This window comes from Lupinus angustifolius, chromosome LG05 (assembly GCF_001865875.1).
Source record: "Lupinus angustifolius cultivar Tanjil chromosome LG05, LupAngTanjil_v1.0, whole genome shotgun sequence".
NCBI lineage: Eukaryota > Viridiplantae > Streptophyta > Magnoliopsida > Fabales > Fabaceae > Lupinus > Lupinus angustifolius.
In genome coordinates this window covers 23,226,614-23,245,330 of record NC_032013.1, presented here as the reverse complement: position 1 = coordinate 23,245,330, position 18,717 = coordinate 23,226,614, and the positions used below count along the sequence as shown (strand labels likewise).

The following is an 18,717-nucleotide window of genomic DNA, read 5'->3' as shown; positions in this document are numbered from 1 at the left end:
ATCAAGAGAGATGTCTGAAATCTTCAAGTTCAAGATATGGCACATGATTGCATGCAAAACTTTGGTCAAAAGTTTGATGTAACGGTCAATTCTTAGAACATTTTCAGGACTCATATAGTAGTAGCTTTATTCTTTTACGGTGCCGACTTACAACTTCAAAGTAATTGTTTCACAAATTATTGATATAGCGGAAGCAATCGTTGCATAACATTGGTCACAAACAATCAAATAAATGATATAATAATAAATAGAAGACAAAAAACAAGAAATTTTGTTAACGGAGTCAGCCAACACAAATTATGTTGTTTGTACAACTAAAATGAATAGAATGATCACACATATTCCCATAGACTATGTCAAATTCTATCAGTGAAAGATATTTTAGTACTCATATCAATCTATAATGTTTATAGGGATATCTGCAAATAATTATTTTGTTTTATAGACTCTATTTGAGAAATGATTGATAAGTTGGGAATCAATAGTTCAAGACACATAAGTTTATATGAATATTTATAAAACTAATGATGTGAGTGTGTCTAGGACCAATGTCCTAGACCATTGAAAAAGTATATTAAGGCCAAGCAAAATATTCATCCATCTAAAAAAGACAATACATATTAAGCTGTTTGTCATAAAAGATATCGTGAACGAATTAAGATCATCTGTCCCAAAATTTTTTGTACCTATGTCCTAAGTCAATCATATCCACTAAATAACATAAAAATATTTTAATTTTTTCTATTTTTAAGTATATGATAACTTTTAATTGGATTGAGACAATGACTGAATGTAAGTATGTTATCACATAAGAAAGTAGTTAAATTGGGAACTTCTGAAAACTAGATATCTTAAGTACATTGGAGCCCATTTTCAAATATAAGGTGTTTGGAAACTGATCTTAGAATAGGCCCAAATATAATGAAGGCTGGGCCAAGAAGTGAAGGCTCTATGTACTTAATCATAACAGCTATCTTCTAATCTTATGATAAAAGACACATTTCGTATAAAAGGAATATAATAATAAAATATGAGGAAAACAATAAATATATGTAAGAGCTTTTTACTCTATCAATATATTAGGGTGTATCGGCACTTCATGCTTGTCAGTCAATATTATATCGTACTAATGTATTTTATGTTATAATTTTTGTGCGTTTATGATAATGTTTAATTTAAGATGAGAAGTGTGGTTAACTAATGTGTTGGTGGTGGTTAATTAAGATTATGTGGGCTTTTTGTAAAAATTAAATAATATGAATGGCAAAATATGAAGTTAAAATTACACCATGGTGGAATTGCATCAAGTTTTGTCTTTATATATAGCATAGATATCATAACTAATTATATTTAATTATTATTAATTTTTAAATATAAGTAATACATATGAATGATTAGTGATGTATTGATTATGTATACAACTTTCCACTAATAATACAAAGCTATTACACTTAAAAAATATAATAATTGTATTGAAGATGTCATACAAAAAATATGATAATCAAAGCAGGTTTTTGTACCAAGATATTTTTTCACCATATAGGTAAGGAACTAATCAATTTTAGGGTTTGTGGTTGTCCCTTCTAACAAGTATCGCTGTCAGGAATTCAACTCTTAAACTTTTGATCATCCTAACGGAGTCTTACATCACTAGAACAACTTATAATCAAAACTTTAAGTAAAAGACATCTATCCTCTTTGTTATTTATTTTAAAAAATGAAAAATCCCCTATCTCCATAATGACTCTAATAGCCCATAAAAACATAATATTTGAGCAATATTTTTACTAGGATATACTATTATTATTTTAAAAAAACAATATAACAAATAATATATGTATGAGACAAAAATATATAGAAATGAGTCAAAATTATGAATTTTGATTCAGATTTACTCTCTCCTTCTGATATTTTCTGGTGCTTGTAGGATTATCAACCAAAAAATCTCAAAAGTTTAAAAAAATGCAAACTACTCATAAAAAACTAAAAAAATTAAGAAAGAAAGAAATGTTCAAAATAAGGAAGTAATAACAATTAACAAGTAACAGTAACTAAATAAGGCATCAAAATCTACTAAAAAAGACATGTAATAATGAAAACATAATAGTAAAAGGCTAAGCCATTTTCAATGGCTAAGACCATTTCTAACCAAATTATATTATTGTTCAAACAGCAAAGTCTCATTCTCATACTGATTTAAAACAAAAACACTTAAAGAAATAGAATAACAAACAACATAATAAAGTATATAAGGAGATAAATTATCTCTTTCTGCTAGTAAAATCATGACATGTGTCATGTTTCATCATTTTCAATAAAAGTATTTTTAAAACTAAACAAAATAGTATATATATCATACTTTTATTAGCTAGATAATGTAAGTTATCTTCCGAGATTACGTAATTCCTTAAGAGACAAATTCCCTTTACACTTCCTAAAGTAATGGTTTTATAGTTTTTTTTCTTTAAACAATGCTTCTTTGGTTGTTTTAAACCCATATATGCTAAGCCAAATTAATTTTGTGACTACACAAACAGTGCAAACATATCATCAAATTGACAATTTTGTAAGTGCAATTATTGCTTTGCACATTACAAAAACTTTCAGTGGAAATTACACCAAGAAATTTATTTCTATAACAGGGCTGGATGAAGGAACAGATTGTTAGCTGTCAACAAGTTAAAATAGCCCAATAAGTTAAATGACTTGGTGAGGAAGATTGTCACTTTCACAGCCATTTGGTGCACTTGGCACCATTTTCGAACAGTATGTTGGGAAGTAAATTATACATCACATATTTTATTTTTTGAGTCTGATTTAAATATTTATTATGCTAATTATCTCGTTGTTAATCGACTTTGAGATAAATCTCATTCATGTGTGGTTGTTTTGAGATATTGACATGATTGCTTTGTTTATGTTTCACTATTTTATTATTCTTATGTTTCTTCAAATGCGAATTCAGACGTCAGATACGAGGGAGCAATGAAAAATTTTATAAGTGGAAAAGGTCTACAAAACTATTACTTTAAGGTTTTGATTCAAAATATGATATTTCACTTATAACTCTTTATCTTTTCACAATCTGATAACAATGAAACTCCTCTATAGTTGGAGGTTGGAGGCTCCTGGTCACGAGCCAACAATTAAATTACAATCCACCATCCATTCTGTTCCATTACAGGGATTCACAATGATTGAATTGTGAATAGTCATATGAACTGTTGATAAGGTAGCCAAGTATTTCAATAACTTATCATATATAATTTAAATTACAGGAACATAATATGTCCAGTTTTTTACCTTAAACAATTAACATTTCTATATGCTTGATCAATATACTTTTTATATATTTTAGTGGTAATATGGTCACATTTATTAGTAGAACCATTGTTTTATTTTCTGAGTACCAATCCCCTTTGCATTGGTATGACACATTTATTATCAAAAGTAATTTTAGACTTTGGTTAATTTAAGTCAAATCAGAAAAAAACTTATTTTTGGAGGACAACAATCATGGAGTTCAATTTTTAAATTTTCAGACTCAAACTTAGAACTTTATTTAAGAGAAATTGAGTTTGTTGCCACTATGTTTGTGCATGAGAATTACCATTCTTTATGCATGAATCTAATCTTTACTTAATACATGAAACTATTGTGTATGAAGATGTCACTCCAACACAGACTTGAAAACAAAATAAAAATTACACCCAACATTTTTTTATATAAGTAAGGGTATCCTTTCAACATATGAATAAAGAATTAATCTCTTTTGGGTATGTGATTGTCCATCCCAGCACAAATTGCGCCTAAGAGTAGAACCTTTGACCTTTGGTCTAATATGACCTTACAGTATTAGACCAACGTCTCCTTATGTTTCCAGGCACTAGCAAGAAGTTGATCCCGTTGTATAAGGCCTCAATGAATCCAAAATAGACCAAATGTCAAATGTTTAATTTCTCTAAGCAACACTTGTTGAGAGAGGATTCACGCACTCTGAAAGAGATTATTTTCTTACTCTAGAATAAAAAAATACCCTTGGTTATAAAAAACAAAATCTAATATATACTTCAAAAAGAAATATGATTGATTCAGAAATAGAGAATGTGATTAAGTACTATTTTGATGAATTGTTAAAGTATAAACAAACAAGAGTTACATAAACACATATAAGTATCTAACTTTCACTTTCCAAAGGAACCGACACATAAAAGTTGTAGTACTTTAGTACAAGAAAATGTTAAGGTTTGGTTGTCTCTATTACAACGTGTGGTTTGTTTCATGGAAGGTTCCACTGGTCACTAATTGTGGCACAAAAACTCATGTTCCATACAGATTTGGGACCCTCCATTTTCAATACCGTGATCTTTCTTTCCTACCATTAAATAACTCTCTTATTTCACCTACTCCCAACAATACAAATATGAATAGATACACGAGCAGAATTACTCACAAACTCTCAGATCTCATGCTTTTGCATTTAAGAATTAAGATGGCAATGTAATATTTGATAATAGATATGTGACATGATTTGAGACATAGTTTAAAATAGTTATTAGTACTCGGTTAACATGTAAGTTTAACATATATTAGTATTACCAAATCCTTTTTACTTTGGGTCACATATTTCAATCCTTTAACTACAATCGGTAACAAGTGAGATACAACATGTTAAAAAAAAATGGTATCATTTTTTTTTCTTAGTTGTAAAATGGACACTTACACAAATGATATACAAACAAATAAAATAGAGAAAGAACAAGAGAAGATTAAAATGAAAATTTTAACATACAAAAACTTAACCTTTCCAACTCAGGAAGCATAAAATTTATTCACTATGAAAAAATAGAATCCCAACATATCTTTTTCTAAAGGTTAGTTTGAGAGATGAATTTTGGAAGGAAAATGAAGGTTTTAGAGTCATCTCACAAGTGTATTTCATGAATCACAAGTTTTCTATTTTCCTTATTTCCCTTCCAAAATCCAACTCCCAAACTAACTCTAACTGAATAATAGTCAATCAAGATATAATACAATATAGTTTTAATATCTTACTACTAGGAAATAATACTTGTCTAGGCTCTCACTATGATAACAATATCTCTATAATAGTCTCACTAGGATAACAACATCCCATGGCTACTCCATTAGCATATAACTATTTCTCATGTAAAGACTTTATCTTCTCTAATTTCACCTTTGTCTTCACAACTTCAAGGAATTTTGTGATCTAATATGCTCCTTCATATGCATTTTAGCCCATGATAATGTTCTTAGGAAAACAATATCAATTTCCCATACTTACCGGAATGTTTGGGAGTTATGAGGAAAAAAAAATAAAGATCAAAGAGCTAAGAAGGAAAGGAGAAAGGAAGACAAATATCTCCCTTATTTAAGATTATGAAATTCAGATGGAAGAATAGTAAAATAATGATTATGTAAGAATATTTTTTATTTATCCTTTAAAATGTAATTAACAATGTGAAATGAACAATAATGTAATTATATAATTTTACTAAAAGTACTTATGTATGTTGATATTTTGTCTCTAGAAAACCCAAATTGGGAGAATTAAGAAAATATACATGTGGAAGGTTTTAGAGGGTTTGAGAAATCCTCCAAAATCTTCCAATCTCCTTTATTTAACTCCCAAACAAAGGAAAGACTTTCCAAAATTATCGTTCTTCCTCCAAAACCATACTCCCAAACATAGCCTAAGAGAAGAAAAATGGATGACCTTCATTTATGGTGACGATATTATTTTATGAACTAAGTGAATGAATCATATAAATGAGCTTAATATTATGTTTTGTCACAAAATATTCTTTTATTGGCTACTTGTATTGTTGTTGGCCTCTGTTATCATTAACGAAATACATCTCCTGGAAAACTTTTGACGCATAGATACTACATGAATCTATTAACCACTCATCACTTCAATACTCATTCAATTTGTCGAAGTATTAGTTTTGATACTAATTATTAAGACATCAATGAAGTTGAACTAGTATGTATATGAATTCATCAAATTATATATTTTTAACTCATTCACTTTGGGGACTTATTTACTACCCTTGGAGTGAGACCAAGATATCCAGTCATAGATCCAAGATTAAGCCTAACTAGTAGCAAAACCAAAGGTATGAATGTCATTACACTATGCAATGGGCGAAAACAATACCCATGTCCCATCAATTATAGAAACTAATCATCATAATTTTCACCCAAATAGACTGCTCCACTATTATGGTATGAATCTTAATCATCCTATACTCTCACCAACCTCATGTAAAAAAAGAACTTAAACACCTTTATACACTTCTTATACTGAACAAGGATCCTCTCCATTAATGGAGAGATAAATGTATGTTTTTGCATTTATTTGTAACGATAAAAATGTAATTTTATTATAATTAAAAGGGTAGATATATCATTGAAAATTGCATTTTCTTTTGTTTTTTGAAACACATGTCTCTCCCATCCTTTCTTACTCGAAAGTCAAATTTAAAAACTTTAAACCATCAAATTTAAAATGAAAAAAAGTTTATTTTTTAAATTTAATATGTTATATTATACGTTTCTCTTTAATCTATATATCTGCATTTTTATTTCACCCTTAATTTCCACATGTACTCACCACAAGAAATTTGCCATATACCTAGGGACGTTTATAGTGACAGTAATTAAAACCGTAGGTATATATATAATATAGCTACACATGTCTAGATGAGTAACTATATGCTTTAACTGACTTCGAAACCGCATGTATAGGTTGTGTTGGAGGCTCCCCAGTAGTAGTCTGGTCCAACAAGTGGTATCAGAGCCGATGGTTCGGCTGGGACATGGTGGACTCAAGGGGGAGCGGACCGGAATGTGTGTGGTACCCACACTTGAGGGAGAGATTATTGGGTTTATTCAAGTGTGAAGTCCCACATTGGATATGCGGGGAGGAATGAAAGAGTTTATAAAAAGGAAAGGCCTATGAATCTAATGCCTTAAGGTTTTGGTTCAAGACGTGGTGTCTCACTTGTGACCTTTCACTCTTCCCATACCCATGTAACAATGGAACTCCCCGGTGGTTGGAGGCTCTCCGGTCGCAGTCTGGTCCAACAAGTGGTATCAGAGTCGATGGTTCGGCTGGGACATGGTGGACTCAAGGGGAAGCGGACTGGAAAGTGTGCGGGGAGGAGTGAAAGAGTTTATAAGAAGGAAAGGCCCATAGATCTAATGTCTTAAGGTTTTGGTTCAAGATGTGGTGTCTCACTTGTGACCTTTCACTCTTCCCATACCCATGTAACAATGGAACTCCCCAGTGGTTGGAGGCTCCCCAGTAGCAGTCTGGTCCAACAAATTGTATATACTTACGGATGTCTAGTTCCGTCACTATATACTAATTTTTTATTATTAACATAAAAATTCTATAGTAGAATGCTTTTCAATTCCACTCTTCATTCTTTTCCACACCAAAGAGCTTCTCATTCTCTTTCTTCTTTCTAGATCAAATTAGGTTCCTCTTTGGATACTCTGCTATATACTCTACATGACAACAGTGTTATTAAACTCGGATAGGTTAATGACTCGATTAGGGTACTGAGTCAATGAGTCACTGGTTCAACCAGTGGGTCAATAGTTACACCGGTTAACTCATTTTGCATTACAAATTCATAATATTAAGTAAAAAAATTTAATAATTGTATACTCAAAATTTAAAAACATTATCATGCCTAATTAAACAACAAAAAAAACATTTTACTACTATAAAATGACACAAGTAAGTTGATAACATCATCAAACAACATATAAACTATGTTTTAACTACAACAAAAACATACAATAAGTTTAAAGTTTAATTAAACAATGAAAATTTTGTTATAATGTAAACTAACAAATGACAAACATAACTACAAATAAGTTAAAAGTACTTATTTTTCATCAGAAAATGACATCAATTTGGTTGTTTTCAAAAAAACATTTTTTTGATTGACTCGGATGGTTCAACCAGTCCGACCACCCGAGTCATTACAAACAGAAACAGTAGGACCTACTGTTATAAAAACCAAAACCAACCAAGGTATGTTTGAGCTTATCAAACCATTGCCTTGGAGCTTGTTTGAGGCCATAGATGGCCTTGTGAAGTTTGCAAACCAACCGTTTATCAGGATGTTGAAAACCAAAAGATTGTTGCATGTAGACTTCTTCAATTAGATCTCCATTCAAGAAGACATTCTTGACATCCAGTTGTTCAAGAGATCATCTATAGGTCAAAGCCAAAGTCAACAGGATCCTGATGGTAACAGGTTTTACAACAGGCGAAAAGTTTTCAGAATAATCAACTCCAAACTTCTGATGAAACCCTTTTGGCACCAATTTAGTTTTGTACTTGTTTATGGAGCCATCCAGATTTTGTTTAACTCTAAACACCCATTTGCAACCAATGGCTCGTTTCCCTTCAGGAAGAGCTGTGATAGACCAAGTACCCAACTGCATTAAAGCATCATATTCTGCAGTCATGGCTTCTTTCCATACAGGAATGGTTAAGGAAATCTTGGCGCTGGAAGGTTTTGTAAAAGTAAGAAGAATTCTAGGAATCTTTGGTTTGAAAATACCTGACTTGGATATGGTTTGCATAGGATGCATAGAGGCTAAGTCAGGAACAACTATAGGATTAGAGCAATGTTGTGGAGACTCAACAATAATGGAACCAGATGGCAAAGTGACTAGATTAGAAGAAAGGAGAGAAGAATGACTGGATGACACTGTAACGGGAGGTACAGACTCAGTAGGACCAATAGTGACAGTAGGAGAGACAGAAGGAGAGGAAGGAGAAACAAGAGAGTCAACAAAAGGCATAGTGGGAGATGAACTATTAGTCACTGGAAAAACAAAGTTGGAAGGACTGGAGGTGAAGGAGAAGGCAAAACAGTATCAGTGGTGGAAGAAGAGAATGATGTATAAGGAAATGTATATTCATTGAAAATACCATTCTTAGAAATGATAAGTTTTCCCTCTTTAGTTAGACATTTATACCCTTTGTGAGAGGTTGAATAACCAAGAAAAGTACATTCAGAGGACCTTAATTCCAACTTATGCTTATTGTAAGGTCGGAGATGAGGAAAACAGGAACATCGAAACACTTTAAGAGAAGTGTAATCAGGATCCTTACCAAATAGAAGTGAATGAGGTGATTTGTTGGACAACATAGGAGATGGAAGCCGATTGATAAGATATACATCAGTAAGAAATGCATGATCCCAAAAGGACATAGGGAGACAAACATGAGCAAGAAGAGTAAGTCATGTTTCAACTATGTGCCTATGTTTTCTCTCCACTATGCCATTTTGATGGTGAGTGTGAGGACATGTGACTATGAACTACTCCCATGGATTGAAGGTAGGGACCAAAGGAACTAAACTCCCCCCCATCACTTTGAGTAGCCTTTAAGGGATGATCAAATTGAGTATGAATCATGGTAACAAAGTGTTTAAACACAGATAAGGTGTTTGATTTTTGTTTAAGCAAAAAAATCCAGGTATGTCTAGTGGCAGCATCAACTATAGACAGATAGTATCTAAAACCTGTAGTAGAGTCCATAGGAGCAGGACCCCACAAATCTAAGTATACTAACTCAAATGGAGCATTGTAAACAGAGTTAGAAGCATTGGCATGTAATCTATGAGATTTACCAAGCACACAAGCTGAATAGAAATCAAGTGCAATTTAATTATTTATGTGGGAAATATTACAATGATGCATTACATGAGTGACAACTTTATCATGAGCATGTCCTAGGCGACAATGCCAGAGATAATAGGAAGAACAAAGACCAGAAACATCAGTATTGTTAGAAGCAGTAGTAATATTCCTATACACACTAGTAACAACATTGTTAACACTAGGCTATGAAGATAAAGGAGAAGTTGCAGTAGGAGAAAAAGGCTTAGCTAGATGCAATGGTTGAAGATCATAAAAGACATAGAGTCCCTCTGGAGTTAGAGTTCCTCTAAGCAAAATGTGATCAGAATCCTGACATTTCACAAGACAATAGTTAGAATGAAATTCAAAGTAACACATATTATCCTTAGAGAATTTAGAGACACTAAGAAGATTTTTAGTAATAGAGGGAACCAGTAACAGAGTTAAGAGAAAAAATAACAGTAGGGCAACTAGGAGAAGAGAATGTAAAAGAACCAGAAGCCTTAATATCAATCCAATACCATTACCCATATAAATTTGATATGCACTGAACTTTTCACACGGTTCTTCAAGCAGTGAGGGATCAATAGTGAGATGATGAGTGGCCTTGGAGTCTGAATACCAAACTGAAATGGAGGGCTTAACCAAGAGACCAGCAATCATGGCATGAGGATACAAGCCATGTTGATGAGATGAAGAAGTCCCATGACTGTGTTTAGCAGAGGATGGTTGCAACGCATATTGTGAATTAGGATTAGTAGGGTAATGTGGATCCATGTAGGAATGAGGTAGAAAGTGTTGACTAGGATAGACTGAGTGATGTGGTTGATGACTAACATGAAGATGCTGACTAGGATTAAATTGTTGATGTGACAAAGATTGAGATAATCCAATAGGTGATGGTTGACCATAGAGTTGGGAGTAGGATGCACCATAATTAGGAGGTGCATATTAGCAAACAGTTACATGATGACCATACCTATTGCAGAAAACACAGTAGAAATTGTTCTTGGAGGAAAAACGACCTCCACCACCACGAAATCCACGGGAACCACCTCTATAACCACGAGAACCATCACGGAAACCTCCAGGACCATGAGGCGGAGCTCTAACCATATATTAACGAGCATGAGATGACATCATAGAAGGAAACCTAGAGGAAATCGTTTTCGATGAGTGTAACGGTGAACCAGTAGCAACATTGACCGATAAAGCATCGAAAACAGACCGATTTCTATTTCATTCCAGGCGTGACTCAAAAGTAAGAAGAAAGGATTGAAGTTCATTTACCGTAGGAAGATCATGTTGACTTTCCACAGTTGTGATAATAGGTTGAAATTCCTCTGATAAACCGTCCAGAATAAAATCCACATGCTCAGCTTGAATGATAGGGGAACCAATGGAAATCAATGAGTCAATGAGTACCTTAATTCGAGTGAAATATTCAGAAATAGTGTTATATCCCTTCGTAATCGATCGTAGTTGAGCATGTAATTGACGTCCACGTGCCTTGGTTTGAGCTTGACAATGCTAAATGATTTCAAGCCATAACTGTCAAGAAGTGGAGCAACCAACAACACTGGTTGAAGTTCTTCAGAGAGTGAATTGAGGATCCAGGACAAAAACAATTGGTCATGTTCATCCAGCTTAAGAAAGCAGGGTTGAGACGAAGATGAATGCGATCTCCGTCGCTTAAGAATTGAGGAGGAGGATCCAAATCGGAGATAAATCGTTCAACTCGGTCACATCGAAGAACTGCAAGAATAAATTGACGCCATACCATAAAGTTATTGTCGGTGAGTTTTGTTGATGGCAACGGAAGATTGATCGAAGGTGAAGATGCTTGAAGTGGCGGCGACGCAACCAGAGGAGATATGGCAGCCGGAGGAGGAGGAGGAGAATCTTCACCGTTAGAACCAGAATCAGTAACAAAGGCCATAGGCGGCATCATACCATGTAAACATAAGCAGATTTGAGGAAGAAGAGTGTTGCACAGTGAACTGAAGAAAGTAATGAAAGAGAGAAGAAAAAGAATGTTGCAGAGAAAACTAAAGAGAGAAATGAAAGAGAGAGCAATAGAAAGAAACTGTGTGTTTCACGGTTTTGTATTTTATTAAATTGTAAAAATTGAAATTGTTACAATCTGAACCTAGCCTTTATTTATAATTTACAATAGGAATGAACCTAGACCTATTTGTGGTGCACATTAGTTCAACTAATTCAGTTAGAAGGCAAGGAACATTCTAACAACTAACTATTAATTATCCTAAAGTATTATTCTCTAATAGTCACTAGTTTTAGGCTTAAACTAACCAAGTGAACCTGATTTGATGTAAAATTGGTTAGATGAGAGGCTCAAACCAGTTAGATATTTGGTTCACGATTAAACCTATTGGACCGGCTAGTTTGAACCAAATTTTATAACCGTGCATGACAATAATTGTTATATATATCTGCTTTATGTCCATACAGTTGTTACCACAGTTCTTTTTACTCATTGACATATACCCTCATGTACATATTGCTCTTTTGGAAGATGATTTACATTTTTAATACACCATTTGTTTATTTTCCTTATTTGCCCTTATTAGAAGTTTTCCATATCTATAATATTTATTAAATGATGGTAAGATTGTACTCTTATAATATTTTTAAAATCAAGAGAAAACCATTTTTATTAGTATTTGGTTCTTAGTTGAAATTGTCTTATAATAAATACCAAAAAATACCAACAAGGCGTTATAGCCTAGTGGTGTAAAATTATACTGTATTTCTAATATTGAGAGTTTAATTCCTGGAAGCGATATTTGTTGGCAGGAGCAACCATAAACAGAGATTAGTTCATTACTAGAAAAATGAGGGCTAGCTTCAATAGTACAAAAAAAAATCAAATGAAGTATAAGATTTAATTTTCTATCATCAAAGTATAAAACTATGGTAATGTTACAATTTGGTTCCTACAAAAATTGTGAAATAACCATACAGTTATTTCCACACAACAAAATTGGGTTTATGTTTTGCAAATGGGATTTAATTAAGTGGGAGTTGATTGAGGTGGATGGTAGTGGCAAAGACTTCATGTTAGAGAAGAAAGAAACGTGGAAAGGGGTTGAAGGTGAAGAATAATCTGGAAACATGGTATAGATATATAACATTAAAATTCTATAAAAATTAATAGTCAATTACTAAAATTTCTAGAAGAATAAAAAGTATAAAGTGCATACAGATATAAAATCTAACATTTTTAAATCATACCCAAAATCAGAAAAGTATCCATGTACTAGGGATTAACTTTCTAATTAAGGGATGAGACAATAACTTATCTTCTTAGATTTTTCCCAACGAACAAAAGCAAACATTATGCTAAATATTTGACCCCATTGAATATAATGAATACTAATATAATTGGTATGGAAAGAAATCCCATGAAATGATGTGAAATCATACCCCATTGTTATCATTGTATTTATTTTTCTTATTTTTCCAAATTTTCTAAAAAAAATTCTAAAAAAGTTTAGACTATCAATAATTACTTGGACAAAGATCCGCTGTCACAAATAGTATATGAATTATATTTCATATCAATAATATCGAAGTAAAAACAAAAAATTAATGATAATTTAATTTTTTTTAATTAACATGACACATTTTCATTAATCTGAAACATGTTCTCGACAAAGTCACACCCTTTCCAAAGCATAAACAACACTCACCACTAAGCATATAAGAAGCAAAAAAATGTTATGGGTCTATAATCAATGGCAAAAACAAATGCAACCACCACAAGTAGTAGTAGTAGCAATCAAAGTGACATGGGTTTACTTCTAGTTTTCTTCCCTCAAGACAACAAGTTCCATTCAACAAACTCAAAATCACCCACTTCGAAAACAACATACTCCAACAACAACAACAACACCAACAACCTTATACTCTCCAAAGCTCAATTCACTCTCTCTATTTGTGCCCTCCTTTTTTTCATCACCCTCCTTCTCTTCACTCTCTCCACTTTTGAACCCACCATTTCCAATATTACCCCTAAACCCATAACCCCACTTATCACTAAATCTAGAACACGAATTTCGTTATACCCAAACACGGCCTTAACTACCTACCATGCTCTTCAAAGAATGGGAACACTTTACAGAAGAGGAACACGAGCCATGCATGACCTTACGATATGCCACGTGGCAGATGATATCGACGAACACGATTTTCGTTTATTCGTTAGGCTTATTCATCGTTCTGGTTTAACCGCGACAAGCGACGTCGTTTTTCTCTTCTCTTCTCGTTCAATTTCTGATTCATTCGCGCGTGTTATTCAACAAGAGAACAATGCTTTCTCTTCGCTCGTTTCACTTCATAGAGAGTTTGAAGAATCTGAATCGAATTTCAACTTAAGTTTGTTCTACACTAACGACAAATTTGAAATGGCGGAAACGCTATGGGGAAAGAGAATTCGAAGAAATTTTAGTAATGTTGAAGAAAGAGAAGGTGAATTACCTGGAATTGAAGGTGGTGGTTTATTACTGAGTATTGGATCGGTTCTGAGTTTTGACGCAACTGAGTTAGACCCGGAGAACTCGCTGGCTGGGTTTCTGGACCGAGTTCCAATGAGTCTGAGAAGGTGGGCGTGTTATCCAATGCTATTAGGGCGCGTGAGGCGGAATTTCAAGCATGTGATGCTTGTTGACGTGAAGAACATGCTGGTTCTGAAAGACCCGTTTGGATCGGTCAGGAATCGGAGTCCTGAGTCAGTTTTTCTTTTCACTAATAAAAACTCGGACAAAACTCGGTCCAAAACTCAGAAGCGAGTCAACTCGGGTGTTGTAATTGGCGGCGCTCGCGGCGTGCGGCGTTTGTGCAATGCGGTGGTTGTGGAGATTGTTCGAGCCGCGATACAACGGAGTAAGAAGAAGAACTCGGTGTCTGACTCGGTAATTCTGAGTCAACTCGCTGGGAATGAGTTTATGAGGAAGGGTAGTAATAATGTTAATATTATTGCTTCAAGTGAGTCAATAACGGAAGCGAGTTCACTCGTTGGACGCAACTCAGGTACTGCCACGTCATTGTTAAATCATGCAATAATTGAACGTGGTGCTGATAATCATGAGATTAGTTATGTTATTAAGAAACAAATATGTTCCTATATGGATTCTTCAGTTTATAGAGATTGTTAATTGTAACTAATAGTTCATTTTTTAATCATTTGGCATAAGCATATGAAAATTTCACAACATAAAAGTAGTTGATTTAACATTTAATATAAGTATTTTTACTGTTCATTCAAACTTAGAAATAGATGAGAAAAACTTATATGAAGACACATATAATACGTCATATTTGGAGACACATATATTTATGTTTTTTATACTATCATTAATGACTAAATTATAATTAGAATTAAACTTTTAATATTTTAATAAAATTTTATTAATTGTCCCTACATATACATTTTTCTCAGCATAACTTTTTTCCAAGTAAATTATAAGGATACCTACTTAAATTGATGTAAAATATTACACTTAACTTATAAGGAAAGAGAGAGAAAATGGAATGAAAAAAGTTAAAGGAACTAAAGTTCTTGAAGGGTTGTGGCACTGTTGAATAGGAGAGCCGGTAAAAGGACATTGCTTAGTGCACGTGCTTGTGATCTTTATGACTCTAAATCCTCCAAATCTATTTTTCTAATAGTTAAATAAATAAAAAGTATTGAAAACATTTTATATTTCAAATATATTGAATCTATGATATTACAATTTTTTTAAGTGCAAATCTAAGAGAATATAGTATAACTTGTATGTGAAAGAGTTTTGAAGTAAAAGAAAAAATAGACGATTTTAGAGTTATCTCATAAATCTTTTTAATAAAGATTCTAAAACAAATTATTAATAAAGGGATGGAATAAGGTAGTAGTGGGAGAGAATAAAATATTTTAAAGTAAAATTCATAATTCTTTATGTTGTACACCAGGATATCTATTGGTTGAATTGTTATCCTAGACAAATACCATAAAAAAAACATAAAGGCATAATAATTTTATCATTTAAATATAATTTATGATATTTTTATCTTACAAGAGGATATTGATCTTATTGGTGTGACTTATTCTTTTCAAGATAAAGAAATCATTAAATCGAGTATTACCTATCTTATCAAATACATTTTCTCCATATACACGAGTAACACTACATAAATTATTCTTAAGGAATCAACTATCTAGATTCATTCTAGGAATAACTGTTTCACCCAAATGTAGAAACATAAAAGAAAATGGGTAACAAAATGGAATGTAAAAAGAAGAAAGAGGAAAGAAAAGTTTGAGAAGGGAAGGATGAAGCTGTAAAGGGCATTGATTAGTGCATGTGCTTGTAATCTTTATGGATCTGGCACTATCTATGTCATTACCGGTACTAGTATACAGTAACCAAATTCAAGTTTGTAACAATGTACTAAAGGCAGAAAGTGTATGAAAACATGCTTTGGGAGCCAAACAATACCTTTATTTGTGTGTGTCTTGTTTGATCAGATTAAGGAAAGTCATTCATTAGTCAATACTGCAATTAATTTAATCAATTGGATGGATGGATAAAAGAGGAAAGATGAGTGATAAGTGTGTGACACAGTGAACAACAATTAAAAATTGTGAAAATAATAAATAGAACCTTACAAGTTAATGGTCACATGTTAGGACTCAAACTCATGAGAAGAAACATAACCCAAAAAACTAGTCTATTAGGTGTGAGATCCTTATGACTTAAGTATCACATTGAATTTATTATTCTACTCAATGTGAGACTCCTAATATTGTATATTTTAATCTTAATCGTTCAAATAAATTTCAATAATCTATATTCAGTATTCTCATTCCAGAAAATAACAATAGTTGTGATTTGAGTGTACATTAAGTGCTTATTTAGTTATTTTGTTTTTCTTGGGATAGCAAAGTTGACTTCTCTCTTCAAGAGGTGGTGTCTACTTAAAGTAATTATAAACCACCGATATTTTGAATGGTTGCCATGTTTCTGGCTATCCTATTTATTGCTCCATTCAATTTTAATTACTACATTGTTTCATATTTTTCCATCCATTTTAATTTTAATTTTTCATATTTATTTGCATCAGACGCATCACTATATATAGTAGTTTTTCCTAAATGATTTAAAAATTCAGAATGCAGATTATGCATCACCAGCATAATTTGCTATGGGGAATGGGTAAAGATAGATTCTATAAAGAAGATAGGGTAGTTTCAATGTTGCTAAGATTCCTGTAGAGTGTGAAAACATTAAGCTTATAAAAGCCATAACATAATATAAGGAACTTCCATACTTCCCCATTGTAGTGTAATATCCATTTTTGACATCCGTAATACTTCAGCCTTGACATACGACCCCATGAATTTATTAAACGTATCACCCTCAAACTTAAATACCATATGCAATATTTATTGCTAAAATGAACCTAACACCACTCAAACCTATTACATTCAAGTCACTTATTTATATATTTACAACATCCCCTCATTAGATTCTACATGTACTATATAGATTCTTTAGGTGCTAACATGAAAGAGTTTTGTTATGTTTAACCTCTAATATTCTTCTCTACTTATTGTCAATTACGAAAGGGTTATTAGCAATGTACTCATTTTTATTTTCACGTAAAAACTTACTCATTATCCTAGTCATCAATTATAGGGAAATACAATAGTTTGAATTAGTTACTAGATCTAGATTATTGAATGTCCATAGAATTGATGGAGTAAGTAAATTCCTCCTCTTTTATTTTAAATATTTCCCACTCTTGAATGAAAATGCACACGCATGAATGTTAAAGTAAGTCACAATAAATTGGTACCAAATTTGTTACTTTAATTTCCATCTATATCTCTTATAGTTCTTTGTACTTATGCCACCAATCAAAAGTAATAAAATAAAAGGGGAAAAAAGTAATATTCCCTTCTCTCTTTTTTCCATTAAAAGAAGGTATAAGAAGTAAAACTTACAATTTTATATAAATGCATGAAAGCACCATTTATACCTAGAGAATAATTCTAAGGCTTTTAACGTACGTGGTCCCCTTGACAAAAAGAACCAAAGGTAGTGCACAACAAAAGTAAAACTTGGAGTTATAAGCAATTATATATCCTCTTCTTTATTTACATTTTGCTCCTTTTAATTATTTAATTTTTTTAATTACATAATGCAATAGTTGTTTTATTCGTTTCACGCTTGCAACCATGGCCACCATTAAAGCTCCACCGATTTTGAGATTTCTTAACCGGTTTGTTTAATAAATATCATACCCTATTGAATACCTGTTTAATAATTTCTTGGTCACTCAATTAATACCATTTATAAGCTTTTATTACATACCCAACACTATATCTTGAGGACACAAGTGGTGTCACTGCATATGCCATCAATTGTGATTAAATAATTAACTATTAATTTTTTTTAACTTACATAAATTTTTTCAACAACCAATGACAGGCTAATAACACAATTTGTAGAACAACAGATGTGCTCATAATCAGACAAATTAAGAATACGAGTTTTTATATTGTCATATTATCATTCATTTTTTTTTCCGTAACAATATAAAAAACTTTTATATTATATGTGAATGGACTTGCAAATTTTGAATATAGTGGGAGCTAGAAGATTAAGTAAGCTTGTTAAGTAGATTATTACTATTTGTTTGTACTCTAAATTCCTCTTCTTAATTACTTAATGTCACGCCGTTGCAAGCACGTAAACTTTTTTATATTGTTAATATTACTAAGTAAAAAAAGAACGCATGCAAGAGTGGCTTTAACTCTTTCGGTGGCATAAGTCAAAGCAAAAGGCAACAATAACGTTTCTACCACCTTCATTGATTCTTAATGGGTTTAAAATCTGTGCACGGACAGTATAAAGTTTTTTATACTGACAGTACATCATTCATTATTGATTTATATTACTTTTGTTTAAGAATCAATGATAGTTAATAAATTAATGATGGATGATTGACTGACAGTGTAAA

At 32.3% G+C, this 18,717-nt stretch overlaps 1 protein-coding gene across 1 annotated transcript; it reads left to right on the top strand.

The window, feature by feature from the left end:
* LOC109348209 lies at positions 13,374 to 14,894 on the top strand. Its single transcript, XM_019588505.1, has one exon. It carries the CDS (start codon positions 13,452 to 13,454, stop codon positions 14,868 to 14,870), a length of 1,419 nt encoding a protein of 472 aa, XP_019444050.1. The 5' UTR covers positions 13,374 to 13,451; the 3' UTR covers positions 14,871 to 14,894.